Source organism: Aquarana catesbeiana, linkage group LG01 (genome assembly GCF_042186555.1).
Source record: "Aquarana catesbeiana isolate 2022-GZ linkage group LG01, ASM4218655v1, whole genome shotgun sequence".
Classification (NCBI taxonomy): domain Eukaryota; kingdom Metazoa; phylum Chordata; class Amphibia; order Anura; family Ranidae; genus Aquarana; species Aquarana catesbeiana.
The window spans coordinates 543,270,577-543,285,805 of NC_133324.1; the positions used below are offsets into that span (position 1 = coordinate 543,270,577).

Here is a 15,229-nt window from a genome sequence, read left to right on the forward strand (position 1 = left end):
TGACAGTATCCAGGACACCATCATCCCTGAGGGGATATACGTGAGTTTGACCTCTGCTGTGCAGAGGTCCACAGCCTCTGGTAAGCACATATACTTATCGCTCTTGGATTGCATCTCCTCTGGCCATTGAAAAACAGATTTCATCTGTTTGTAGTGTTATCTTGGGGACTTTTTATTCTTATTCATTCATTGTTACATTGCGCTGCACTTATCTTGTTTTATGTTAATTCCCAGGCTTTGTTGTGATTACCTGTAGTGTTCAGCTTGCAATTTAGTGAGGGTTTTGGTGTTTGCGCTGATTGCCATTCTTATATATGTGGAATTGCACCCCAAAATACATTTAGCTGCTTCTTCTGATGCCACATGTGTGGGACTTTTTGGGAGCCTAGCTGCGTACGGGGCCCCGAAAACCAATCACCGCCTTCAGGATTTCTAAGGGTGTAAATTTTTGATTTCACTCTTCACTGCCTATCACAGTTTCGGAGGCCATGGAATGCCCAGGTGGCACAAAACCCCCCCAAATGACCGCATTTTGGAAAGTAGACACCCCAAGCTATTTGCTGAGAGGCATGGTGAGTATTTTGCAGCTCTCATTTGTTTTTGAAAATGAAGAATGACAAGAAAAAACTTTTTTTTTTTCTTTTTTCAATTTTCAAAACTTTGTGACAAAAATTGAGGTCTGCAAAATACTCACTATACCTCTCAGCAAATAGCTTGGGGTGTCTACTTTCCAAAATGGGGTCATTTGGGGGGGGGTTTGTGCCACCTGGGCACTCCATGGCCTTCGAAACTGTGATAGGCAGTGAAGAGTGAAATCAAAAATTTACGCCCTTAGAAAGCCTGAAGGCAGTGCTTGGTTTTCGGGGTCCCGTATGCGGCTAGGCTCCAAAAAAGTCTCACACATGTGGTATCCCCATACTCAGGAGAAGCAACAGAATGTATTTTGGGGTGTAATTTCACATATTCCCATGGCATGTTTGAGCAATATATCATTTAGTGACAACTTTGTGCAAAAAAAAAAAAAAAAATTGTCTCTTTCCCGCAACTTGTGTCACAATATAAAATATTCCATGGACTCGACATGACTCTCAGCAAATAGCTTGGGGTATCTACTTTCCAAAATGGGGTCATTTGGGGGGGGGGGTTTGAACTGTCCTGGCATTTTATGCACAACATTTAGAAGCTTATGTCACACATCACCCACTCTTCTAACCACTTGAAGACAAAGCCCTTTCTGACACTTTGTTTACATGAAAAAATTACTTTTTTTTGCAAGAAAATTACTTTGAACCCCCAAACATATTTTTTTAAAGCAAATGCCCTACAGATTAAAATGGTGGGTGTTTCATTTTTTTTTTTTTTTTCACACAGTATTTGCGCAGCGATTTTTCAAACGCATTTTTTGGGGAAAAAACAGTTTTTTAAATTTTAATGCACTAAAACACACTATATTGCCCAAATGTTTGATGAAATAAAAAAAGATGATCTTAGGCCGAGTACATGGCTACCAAACATGACATGCTTTAAAATTGCGCACAAACGTGCAGTGGCGACAAACTAAATACATTTTTAAAAGCCTTTAAATGCCTTTACAGGTTACCACTTTAGATTTACAGAGGTCTACTGCTAAAATTACTGCCCTCGATCTGACGTTCGCGGTGACACCTCACATGCATGGTGCAATTGCTGTTTACATTTGACGCCAGACCGACGCTTGCGTTCGCCTTTGCGCGAGAGCAGAGGGGGACAGGGGTGCTTTTTTTTTTTGTTTTCTTTATTATTTTTTTGCTTTTTTATCTTATTTTTAAACTGTTCCTTTAATTTTTTTTTTTTTTTAATCATTTTTATTGTTATCTCAGGGAATGTAAATATCCCCCATGATAGCAATAGGTAGTGACCGGTACTCTTTTTTGAAAAAATTGGGGTCTATTAGACCCTAGATCTCTCCTCTGCCCTCAAAGCATCTGACCACACCAAGATCGGTGTGAGAAAATGCTTTCCCAATGGCGCTGTTTACATCCGGCGAAATCTAAGTCATGAAATGCTCGTAGCTTCCGGTTTCTTAGGCCATAGAGATGTTTGGAGCCACTCTGGTCTCTGAACAGCTCTATGGTCAGCTGGCTGAATCACCGGCTGCATTCTCAGGTTCCCTGTTGAGACAGGAGAGCCAGAGAAAAACACGGAAGATGGTGGTGGGGAGGGGGCATTCCCTCCCACTGCTTGTAAAAGCAGTCTAGAGGCTAATTAGCCACTAGAATTGCTTTTACATGAAAGCCGACCGCTGGCTGAAAAGAATGATACCAAGATGATACCTAAACCTGCAGGCATCATTCTGGTATAACCACTCAAAGTCGTGAATGGCATACCTGAAGACAAAGAAATGGTTAACAATAAAACACAGTAAACGGTAAAGTATAAAAAATTGCATACCTGAAAAGCAAACATGATAAAACATAATAACAATAAAACATTGCAGAATAGAATACAACAAAAAAAGAGCAGAACAATAGAGAGAGAATAGAGAGAGAATAGAGAGAGAGAGAGAGAGAGAGAGAGAGGAGAGAGAGAGAAAACAATAAAATGACAACTATTTTTTTTATTATATATATATATATATATATTTTTTTTTTTTCACACTTTTTTTTGTAACTAACTTTTATAACGGTAACCGGTTCCAGGTTCGGGTCTCTCAAAATGCGATGGCATCTTGGGAGACCCTGTGAAAGTGTGCCTAGTCTGTGCAGTGCTGTACCCTACGCTAATACTCAACTAGTGAATGGTAGCGTTCAAAACATTCACCAATGCAAAGACCAGGATTGTCAGGACAGGAGGGACAATAATAGCGGGTGTCACGCCTATATCCGCGCTTGCTGCAGACACATCTTTTTTGGGGGGGTTCGCTGGGTAGGGGTACTCGGGAGGACATAAAGAAAATGCCTCTCATGCAGCCGACCGCATTTGGTTGGGGATGTGAATGGGGGAAGTACGGGCGCTGCAGAAGTGGTGGGTTCCCAATTAGGAATGGCAAATGCAGCAGGAAGGGCACTATGGGCACGACGGGCCTGTGTTTGTCTTCTTCTTGGTGGCAGCAGGACACTACTTGTGCTTGCCACCTCACCAGCTTGAACTGCATTTATGGGACTCGCCACGTCTCCAAGTGTTACTGCAGTGCTGGTTTGACTAAGACCGGGGTGTACTAGGCCGCTGGTGCTTGCCAGTTCAACAAAACGCTGCCAAAAAAACTGTTAGCTATCGCAGGGATCAGGCCTGACTCTGCGAACGCTGCAGTTATGCGTTTAGTGTTTTGTAAGTGACAGTGATCGATCGATACTGCACTTGGGTGGGCTGGGCTGGGCGGAGGGGCAAAACGCAGGTGCTAGCAGGTATCTGGGCTGATCCCCCTAACACTGCGTTTTTGGGAACCCTAAACTGCTGGGGATGCTAGTATAGATCTGATCGGATCAGATATTGATCCGTTCAGATACTATACCACTAAGGGAGGTGTACGGTGCGTGGGTGTTAGCGGTACTGGCGCTAATCTGACGCTGCCTGGGGCTGGTGCTTGCCAGTTCACCAAAATGCTACCAAAAAAACTGTTAGCGATCGCAGGGATCAGGCCTGACTCTGCGAATGCTGCAGTTATGTGTTTTGTAAGTGACAGTGATCGAACGATACTGCACTTGGGTGGGCTGGGCAGAGGGGCAAAACGCAGGTGCTAGCAGGTATCTGGGCTGATCCCGCTAACACTGCGTTTTTGGGAACCCTAAACTGCTGGGGACGCTAGTATAGATCTGATCGGATCAGATATTGATCCGTTCAGATACTATACCACTAAGGGAGGCGTATGCTGCGTGCGTGGGTGTCAGCGGTACTGGCGCTAATCTGACGCTGCCTGGGGCGACGCACATCACCGCCGGGCGATCAGGGGGCTAAACCTTTATTCGGTAATAAACGGCGGGTGCCCTGACACTATAAAAAATAAACGAACTAACCAGCGTCACCCATAACGGTTATACGGTGATCAGTGGTGAAAGGGTTAACTAGGGGGCAATCAAGGGGTTAAAACATTAGATAGTATATGGGGGTCCCTGACGCTATAAAACGCTGATGGCGAACCTAAATATTTGGGTCCCTAACTAGCGTCACCAGTGACACTAATACAGCGATCAGAAAAATGATCGCTTAGCGACACTGGCGACAGGGGGTGATCAAGGTGTTAAAACTTTATTAGGGGGGTATCCTAGACCTAAAGGGGGCTAATACTAACTGCCCTACCACAGTAACTGTCACAAACTGACACCATGCAGTAATCAGAAAAAAAAAACAAACAAAAAACTGCTTAGTGTCAGTGTGACGGGGGGGGGGGGGGGGGGGGGGTGCGGAGGGGTGATTGGGGGGTGATCGGGGGTGTTGTGTGCCTGGCATGTTCTACTGTGAAGTGTAGTATTTGTGCACTCACACTGATGTCTTCTCTCCTCGGCGCCGGAACGGAAAATACCGAGCCGAGGAGAGATGACATAATTTCCTTTGCTGCTGTTTAGCATACAGCAGCAAAGGAATGTTCTGATTGGCCGGCGGCGATTGCGAGGGAGGGGGCCACGAACGGAGGGCCTCCCCCTCACCTCCGATCGCCGGGGGACAAAAGAGGACCGCCACGGGCACCCGGGGGGGGGGGGGTTGGGGGTTCCGATCGGTCCCCCCACCCGCGGGAGGCAGATCACATGTATGTATGCGATTCTGCCTGCCCGTGCCGCCTTGCCGACGTACATCAGCGTGAGGCGGTCCTCAAGTGGTTAAAGTCCATAAAAATCTTTTTTTATGAAGCTGGGCTATAAAGCGGCACACAGAAATGAAGCCTAAAAAAATTTGTTGTAATTAGTTGGCATAGATTTGTCAATAATACTCATTTTATATAGTTCATCTTTCACTTTCCATTCCACAATACTATTAACCCCTTCAAGACCAGGCCTTTTACTGACATTTACATGTAAAAGCCAGCATTTTTTGCTGGAAAAAAATTTTACTTAGAAACCCCAAAACTTTTTTTTTTTTAAAACAAAGGCCCTAGAGAATAAAATTGGTGGGTGTTTCCTTCATGTCACATGGTATTTGCGCAGCAGTTTTTCAAACGCAATTAAAAAAAATTTTTTTTTTTATTTTAATGCATAAAAAACACAATACCCAATTGTTTGATAAAATCTAAAAGATGTTACACCAATAGATTCAAAATATGTCACACAACAAATTTTTATCATTTATAGGCGACGCTTTAGATTTACCACTTTAGATTTAAAGAGGTCTGATGCTAGAATTACTGCTCATGATCAGGCCTGGGGGGGGGGGGGCGAGGGCTCCTCCCGCTGCTGCTAAAATGCAATCCAACAGCTAGGATTGTTTTTATGAGAGCCAACTATCAGCTCTAAAAAACAATACCGGCATGATGCCTACAGCTGCCGGTATGTCTTCAGTCAAGTGGTTAATATAAATATTTGAGATGCAATATTTCTGTCACTATATAATTTTGGAACGTGTAATTGTATGTATTTGCCTGCATAAATTACTACTGGATCAAAGGGTAAGAACAGTGTGTGAACTAAAAAACAAACACAAAAACACACTAAGGGGTTTTTATCAAAACTGGAAAAGGCAGAAGCTTGAGTACGGTAGTTGTTCAAATAGCGGGTTGGAATGGTCACAAAAAAAGTATGACCCTTGTCCGTGCTTTTGGCACCTTTGACCCATTGGGAACATATACCCCTTCACTTCCTGTCCAAAAGCCAATAACAGAAAGTGAGAAAAAAAAAATCTGTCCAAAGTGAGGGAATTCCCTGGTTGTCACTAATACGAGTATCTCTATTGAAGACTTCCCCTCTAGTCCTCATAACATTTCGGGATTTTATTTCACTTTTACTCTTGGTAATCATGGTAAACATTACAAACAGAGTGGGTTATTTTCTCTGACATCACAAAGCAATAAAAACCTGACAGTTTTGCATGTTCTCCCTTTGCTTTCATGGATTTTTTTCTGGGTACACTTCAAAAGACATGCCGGTAGGTTAATTGGCTCCTGTGTAAAAATCGGAGCCAGTACATGTATGCATGCATGTATGATTGCGAGTTAGGAACCTTAGATTGTAAGCGCCTGAGAGCACTGATATAAAACAGATGTAAATTGCTGCGTAAATTGTTGGCGCTATACAAGTACGTGTAATAAAAAAATCCCTCCACATTTTTTTTTTTTTTTTATAAAAAGGAAGGTGGTTTTGTTTTTAAAATATAGAAGTATACCACAAAGCGGCAATTCTTACCAGATTATCGGATTGGTTTTATCGTGGGTGTCGGACAAGAGGGGGATTCGATTGGAGCAAGCCCTTTCCCCTCTGGAGTTGCGTGCTCTCCCCTGGATTCCCCTCTCCCCTCCGCCACCCCTGACCTCCCTTGCTCCCCCCCCCCCCCCCCCAACACCTCTTGCTTCCTCTGGGATAGGGATATTGCATAGTGGAGTCTTTCTAACCTAACCAACCAGGACCCTTGACCCCCCATTTTGAAAACCCCTCTTTTGGTACCAGGACTCCAGATGATCACTGTCCTGTTTTCGTCTCGAATGGATTGATACACCATTTTTACCCAGACTGTACTATTTCGCAGGCACACGGCCACTTCTTCACTCTCAACCCATAGTCAACCTTGGCTTATTCAGTTTCAACTGATCTTACCTCCCTGAAACATTTCCTTTCCCAGGACACACTTCCTACCCACACAGCATCTAAACTATATGGGATTCTGAGAGGGGGGACCTCCGGAGGGGAACTGCCGTATCCTCCAAAGTGGGAAACCTTTCTAGACACCTTTTTCCGAGGATTGATGAAAATATTTTCTTTTCACGCATAAACTATCCATGTCTTATATTTCAGGAGAAGAGCTATAAGATTATATCCCTATGGTACCTGACCCCAGCTGACCTACACCGTACATACCCCTCCCCATCTAGTCTGTGTTGGCACCATCTAGAGGCCAAGGGCTCCAATCTCCACATTTGGTGGCGTTGTAGGCACCTCTCCCCATTCTGGCAGAATATATACAGTGGGGACAGAAAGTATTCAGACCCCCTTACATTTTTCACTCTGTTATATTGCAGCCATTTGCTAAAATCATTTAAATTAATTTTTTTTCCTCATTAATGTACACAAAGCACCCCATATTGACAGAAAAAAAAAACAGAATTGTTGACATTTTTGCAGATTTATTAAAAAAGAAAAACTGAAATATCACATGGACCTGAGTATTTAGACCCTTTGCTCAGTATTTAGTGGAAGCACCCTTTTGATCTAATACAGCCATGAGTCTTTTTGGGAAAGATGTAACAAGTTTTTCACACCTGGATTTGGGGATCCTCTGCCATTCCTCCTTGCAGATCCTCTCCAGTTCTGTCAGGTTGGATGGTAAACATTGGTGGACAGCCATTTTTAGGTCTCTCCATAGATGCTCAATTGGGTTTAAGTCAGAGCTCTGGCTGGGCCATTCAAGAACAGTCATGGAGTTGTTGGGAAGCCACTCCTTTGTTATTTTAGCTGTGTGCTTAGGGTCATTGTCTTGTTGGAAGGTAAACCATTGGCCCATTCTGAGGTCCTGAGCACTCTGGAGAAGGTTTTTGTCCAGGATATCCCTGTACTTGGCCGCATTCATCTTTACCCCCGATTGCAACCAGTCGTCCTGTCCCTGCAGCTGAAAAAACACCCCAACAGCATGATGTTGCCACCACCATGCTTCACTGCTGGGACTGTATTGGACAGGTGATGAGCAGTGCCTGGTTTTCTCCACACATACTGCTTAGAATTCAGGCCAAAAAGTTCTATCTTGGTCTCATCAGACCAGAGAAAATTATTTCTCACCATCTTGAAGTCCTTCAGGTGTTTTTTAGCAAAAGCCCCGACTGGTGGAGGGCTGCAGTGATGGTTGACTTTCTATAACTTTCTCCCATCTCTCAACTGCATCTCTGGAGCTCAGCCACAGTGATCTTTGGGTTCTTCTTTACCTCTCTCACCAAGGCTCTTCTCCCCCGATAGCTCAGTTTGGCCGGACGGCCAGCTCTAGGAAGGGTTCTAGTCGCCCCAAACTTCTTCCATTTAAGGATTATGGAGGCCACTGTGCTCTTAGGAACCTTGAGTACAGCAGATTTTTTTGTAACCTTGGCCAGATCTGTGCCTTGCCACAATTCTGTCTCTGAACTCTTCAGGCAGTTCCTTTTGACCTCATGATTCTCATTTGCTCTGACATGCACTGTGAGCTGTAAGGTCTTATATGGACAGGTGTGTGGCTTTCCTAATCAAGTCCAATCAGTATAATCAAACACAGCTGGGCTCAAATGAAGGTGTAGGACCATCTCAATGATGATCAGAAGAAATAGACAGCACCTGAGTTAAATATATGAGTGTCACAGCAAAGGGTCTGAATACTTAGGACCATGTGACATTTCAGTTTTTCTTTTTTAATAAATCTGCAAAAATGTGAACAATTCTGTGTTTTTCTATCAATATGGGGTGCTGTGTGTACATTGAGGAAAAAAAATGAACTTAAATGATTTTAGCAAATGGCTGCAATATAACAGTGATACTTTCCGTCCCCACTGTATACATCCTATAACTGTTTAGGTCTGACATTCAGGCTTCTCCCGAGGTCGCACTATTGTCAACGATCCCTGGGTTCACTTCTAAAATCAAAAAGGGGCTTCCTTAGGCACTGCTTATTAGGAGCCCGGTTAGCCATATCTCATCACTGCAAATCATCTATACCACCTCACCTTTTGGCGTGGGCCTAGATAAACGACATTATGGCAATAGAAACATTGGTTAAAGAGGCTAGTCTGGATCCAGAGAAAGTACGCACTTCGTGGATGCGCTGGCAGGCCTATAGCGAAATCTAATAGTGGGATAATATGGCCATCCTTCCTATGGTTTCACTGGGGCATGTGCCATTTCTTTTGTGGAGGCTTTTGAGCGCTTCTCAGTTTTTTTTCACCTTTTCTCCCCATTTTTCCTTTCCCGGTCCCGTTTTAAATTGCAAAATCATAAAAAAAAAAAAAAAAGTCTGTTACCTTTCATTCTTATCCAGTTTATTATTTTGCACTGTGTTTTTGGATACCGTATAAGTTCTCTGTCCATTGCCCTGTTTTGATCTCTTTTTCATATATAGTCCTCATTGACAGTATGACTTATTATGGAAAGTCTTTACATTTATGTTTTTATATCGGTTTATACACTGGTATTTGTTTGAATAAAAAGTTATTTGGCTCACAATATAGAAGTATATAGCAAATGTGACCAGGGAGTGGGTAACGAATTCCATTTTGGCAAAAGACACAGGAAATTAATTTACTGCTTACCCATCTATTATAATCTGATCATACTGAGCTGGCTTATCACACACCGGACAAGTCCATGTTGGTTTCTTTTCATTCATTTGCAAATAGAACACCGCATCAAAGCACTGGAGGTGAGCACAGGTCTCTGCTCGACAGGGTACAGTCAGGCGCATCTTGACAAGCTGTAGACAAAGCAAAGTTAGAAATTATGCAAAACAGTTACAGAATGCAAAAGACATGAGTTTAGTACAGGCTGCCCAATTAGATTAGCATATACACAAAGAAACCTGGATTACTTAATATGACCACTTCCAGGTAACAAGTGATAATCTGTTAATGCCATCTACAGAACAGTAAAAAAAGTAATTAAAGTAATTGTGACAAAGCCAGAACGTTTATTCAAATTTCCCCAATTGGAGTGGATTTGTAATTCACTTCAGGCACATTTAACAGAACCCAGCTCCTCTCTCTGTTGTATTACAAGACAACCTTTAATTGTTGGCTGCAAACAATTATTCAGAAGAGACAGATGCATAGCTCATGCTTCCATTATGTGTTAGCCACCAGGAAGTGTACAGTGTGCATATTTGGGAATCGCTATTCAGCATTAAGCCGGCCATGGATGTATCAAGTCTTGTGTTAACCTTGCAATAATTATGTTCTGCAGGCAGGGGAGGCTACCCATGGTTGCAAAAAAGAAAATTGCATAAGAAAAAGATATAGGTTACTGGATTACAGAAGGGAGTGTGATGAGGAGGTGCATGACATCTACAAAAAACTGAAGTCCACAGAAGGTAGCTTCTGTTCCTAGTATGCATCTCAAGCCTTAAATTCCAGTTTGATTAGTGTATGTCTCTAAATAAGACAGATTCCAGCCTGGCCAGTAAGCGCATGCAGACCTTAAGCCAAGCGCTGGGTCGGGTGCGACGTGCCCCATCCTGGACCGTGGCCGCCTTCGAGTTAAACATCTCGTGGGGGCGTATATGACCAGGTTCCCATTTGTCACAGTGCTACCCCAGCTGACAACCCCCTATTTCTGTGGTTCGGTGGATCTGTCTCAGGAGTGTTAGCTCCTTGGAGCGGTAAGTGCGTGTGGGTGGGTACTCCCCAGGGTGGTTGGTCCCTTTGGGGTTCTTCTCCCCTCCAGGGTCTGTCCACCCCCTCTGCCCCCTATCTTTTGTGGTGAAGTGGTATGCCCCTGAACAAACCCCCCTTCCCCATCCAAGCTCCAAGTGTCCTGGGGTGTTGCTATGTGCCAGGCTGTGTGTGTGTCTGTTCTTCCCCCTCCCGCTTACTAGTGGCTGTATTGTTCCACAGAGAGATGGCAGTCGATATAGATGAGGGGGCAGTTTCTTGCACTGCTGTGCAGCCTTCCTTCCCTCTTCCTGGGCTGCTTTAGGGGCGAATGGCTGTGGGAGCCCTGTGGGGCAGGTAATTCCTTCTGCTTCTCATTACGGGCTTGATAGCTCTTTGATGCAGGGGGGGTGGGGGATGTTCCGGCTCCCTGCTTTGCCCAGGTACCTGCCATTTGGCCCTCCCGCAGATGTGATGTAGTGGGGCTCCCTACTATTTTAGGCTGCGGCTTTGGCAGCCTCAAACTGTATTGTGGTAGCACCATGTTTGATGTGGGCAGCCGCCCTATGTTCTGTTGAGCCGGTGCCCTTCCTCTGTTGGGCGGTGCTGCAGGGTGGGTGCTCCATGTTGCCTGGGCTTTTACTTCCTCTCCTGCTCGTGGCGCTATGATCTGCGGCTGTGTATGGGGAGGGTCTCCCAAGTGGCACTGCATGCCAGCGCTGTCAGGTGGCGGTTCCCGTGGGTGGCTGGGGCTGATGCTGTAGCAGCACTTTCCCTGCAGTTTATCCCCCCTTCCCCTCATTGTGGAGTGCTGCAGTGACCCTATACAGTACAAGTTGCTCCTGAGAATGCCTCCCTGAACATACCAAATGTGTTGGGCTTAACTTAGTCACCCCTTACTGTTCAGGGTTGGAAAAAAAAAAAAAAAAAAAGGGGTAAATGACGTACTGCCTTGATTTGCATGCATAGAGGTTGCCCACTTAAATATTCTAGGGTATGGGATTGATGGATAATTGATGGCGAGACATATCTAACAATGCACCTATTAGGTAGCAATTAAGGGTCAGGACCTCACTATATCTGTGAACTCAATTCATAGGATTCTCTTGGTTTATTTTTTTTCTCTTTTTAATAACCTATCCTCTAATTATTGATATGCATAGATATCTTTGTTTAATAGCATTCCATATGTGTAACCATCACGTCTTCTCTTCTACATATTTGTACCATGTACTTTATTTTTCAATAAAGTTTTTGTTGTGAGAAAATAAACAAGCAATCGCCATATCAGTGCAGGGGTGCTCCGCGCCCTGTCAATGACGTTAAACACAACCCCCCCCCCCCCCCCCCACTGTTGTGTTGGTTGGCATAACCTCTGGGGTGGGCGGACAATCTGTAGCGTAATGCCCAGTGCTGGTTGCTTCCACTCTGGAGTTTAGCAGGGGAAGAGATGGTTGCGGCCCTTGCCTCACTCAAAAGCAAATGCATGGGCTGGTGGCGCACTGGTTACCCTGATACCTCAGAGGTTCATGGTTCAGTAGCAGTCTCCCATGGGGCAACCATTTTGTTAGGTTTCTCCTGTTAGGAGGCCCTTCTGCAGAAGTGGACCTCTCCTCCTGTGGTGGATCCTCCCTTTTGTTGAATAAAGCCACCATGCTGCTGGGGGAGGACCTTCTCTCCTTTATACCCTGTGGCCGCAGGACTCTTAATCGGTTGCCATTGCGTGGTTGACGATGCAAACGTCTCAGACACATGTCTAGTGAGTCAGGCTTTGGCAGCAGGGTTTGAGCACCCGATATGTGGCTCCGACGGCCCAATTGGTCAAGTCCCTCAAGTATGAACTGAGGGCATCTTTGGGTGCTGCGCCACTGCTTCCACACTCTCCGTCTCAACGAGTGTGCTTTGGTTCAAGGCTGGGCTGCTGACCAGACTTCTGAATGGGCCCAGGTGGACCTGCCCTTCCAGGGCGATTGGCTCTTTCATGCTCCCTTGGACGGCTTTGGCAAGGATCTCATTCTACAGACCTAGAAAAGGGAAGGAATTGCATTGCCTCAGGTTCCCAGTCTTTCCAGGCCCCCCACAGATTGGGCAGAATGATCCTGGATCCTAAGGTCCCCCATTCCTGTGGATGAGTCCCTCTCAACATGAAAGGTTTATCCCACCCATTTCCAGGATGGGGGCTCTTATTGCCGTTTTTTATGCCGTGGTCCTTTCCACCAGGGAAATTTTTCCCTCCAATTTGTATCTTCCAGCCTCGTGCCTTCAAGTGCAGTGCTGGACATGCCTTGCCGGGGAATAAATTATCCGTGTACCTGGTACCATAAGAGGCTGGGGTTCACCTGATCCTGGATCTGTAGGCTTCGACTTGTTTATGCTGTGGCCTTTCCTCTTCAAGGGTATTTTCTGGCATACTTTTACATTGCTGAGATGACAGACAGGGGATTGCCATGACCGCTTGTTTGGATGACCTGCTTCTGCGGGCAGCTTCCTAGGTCGCATTGACGGGCTACGCCGAGATCAGGATGTGCTATAGGACTTTGAATGGATCTCGAGCCTCAAGAAGTCTGCCTGTAACAGGAAACGGCCTGATCCTTGATTCGGAGCTGGGCTGTGTTTCTCTCCTAGTGGACTACTTTCAGAAGTTTTGGCTTGCAATCCCGCAGCTCTTGTCCTGCAAGTGGTCCACCCTGCAGTCTTGCATGCAGACTCTGATCCTTTGAGGTTGTCCCCCATACGCAAGTTCTTGTGAAGAAAATCCTGTCAAAGTAGGATGCATCCAAAGCTTTCCTAGACAACCAGCATTCTCTGGAATGGTTGTCAAGGGCTTCCCTCCTAGGGCGTTTTTGGTTCCCAGCCCTATAAGCTGGGAAGTCCTCTCTTCCTCCCCATCGGACGGTCGTCACATCAGATGCCAGTCTGTTAGACTGGGAGTCCTAAGTTCAGGTTGGCATAAGACCTCCGAGGAAGATCACATGCCCATCAATGTTGCAGATTGCTTCGAAAATAGGTGGTCTCTGGCGCACTGGATGAACGTCTGGGGGCTCATGGTCCAGGTCCAACTGGTCTATAGCACAGTAGTGGCCTATGTCAACCGCCAGGGCAGCGCTTGAAGTGTTTCAGCGGCACTGGAGGTTTGATTTTTTGCAGTGGGCAGAGAAGCACGTTCTGGCGCTCTCCACCGTGAATATTCCCGGCGCTTAGACTTGGCAGGCAGGTTCTCAGTTGTCCAACAAACGATTAGGAAAAATGATCCCTGCATCCAGACTTGTTTAACCACTTCCCACCCGGTCAATAGCATATTGACGTCCGGGAAGTGGTTGCGTTATCCTGACTGGGCGTCATATGACGTCCAGCAAGATAACATGCCGGCGCGCAGTGCCGCGATCGGGGGCGGCGGGTGTCCCTCGGACACAGCGCTTCCCCAATCTAGGTAAACAGCCAATTTTATTGGCTGTTTACCCCATGATCGGCTGTGTCAAAGTCACAGCCGATCACCTGTCACAACAAACTCAGAGCAGGGATCGAGGAAGGAGAGTGTCCCTTGGACACAGCGTTTCCCCGATCAGGGTAAACAGCCAATGAAATTGGCTGTTTACCATGTGACCGGCTGTGTCCAATCACAGCCGGTCACAAATGTAAACAATGAGTAGCTGTTACTATCTGATCCCTGCTCTCTCCTCACACACCGATCGTGAGTGAAATCAGTGTCTGTCTGACATTTTACTGTATTGTACTGTGCACAACACGGACCCCCCCCCCCCAAATAAAGAGGACCTGTCACACAGCCCAGCCAATCAGCCCATCTGTCAACCAGCCCATCTGTCACGGGCCCACTGCCATTGGTACCGCCACACAGGCTACCAGTACCGCCATCGGTACCACCACCAGTAACGCCACTAGTACCTCCATCAGGCCCACCATCTATACTGCAACACTGGCCGCTACCAGTATCGCCACTAGTGCCGCCATCGGTACCACCACCACCCATACCGCCACCTGTACCGCCATCACCACCTGTACCGCCACTGGTACCACCACCCGTACCGCCACCGCAATCACCACCTGTACCGCCATCGTTACCACCACCACCCGTACCACCGCCACCACCACCCATACCGCCATCTGTACCACCACACAGGCCCGCCACTAATACCTCAATCGGTACCACTACCACCAGCAGTACCATTACACAGGCCCGCCAATAAGCATTGCCATAATGTCCCAAAGGGTTTACACACCTGAGGAGGCATATGAGATTCTTGCCATGTCGGATGATGAGAGCAGCGGGGAGCTCACATCATCTGGTTCGGAATACGAGCCAGTGGAGGATAGTGGATCAGAGTCCGAGTCTGCGGAGGAAACCGTCCCTCCCAAAAGAATGAGACCAGGACCAAGATCAGGAGATCTGCCCACCACCAGCAGCGCCAGACACCAGGAAGAGGAGCCCAGTACAAGCACTGGAATTACCCGCCCAACCCGAAGAACCCAGCCCCAGCCCTACCTTCACGATGCCCTGGCAAACCCCTTATGGTTGCCTGCCAACTCAGGATCCGCTATCATCCCCCTTTCACCGCACAGCCGGGTGTGCAGCCCGACACTACAAATTTTTCTGAATTTGATTATTTTTCTTTATTTTTCCCACAAGATTTTCTGCAGAATATGGTGGATCAAACTAATTTGTATGCATCCCAATTTATTGCTGCCAACCCCAATTCTTCCTACGCCCGCATGTTCCAATGGCAATGTGTCACACTGGATGAATTTAAATTGTTTTTGGGCCTAACATTCAATATG

The 15,229-nt window shown here is 46.1% G+C and overlaps 1 protein-coding gene across 1 annotated transcript in view; it reads right to left on the bottom strand.

Moving 5' to 3' along the window:
* PIAS4 (protein inhibitor of activated STAT 4) overlaps positions 1 to 15,229 on the bottom strand; it is a 219,114-nt gene that overhangs the window by 26,208 nt on the left and 177,677 nt on the right. The window contains exon 9 of the mRNA XM_073595143.1: positions 9,383 to 9,543. Within this exon, the coding sequence (XP_073451244.1) occupies positions 9,383 to 9,543 (161 nt within the window). The remainder of the gene's footprint in view (positions 1 to 9,382; positions 9,544 to 15,229) is intronic.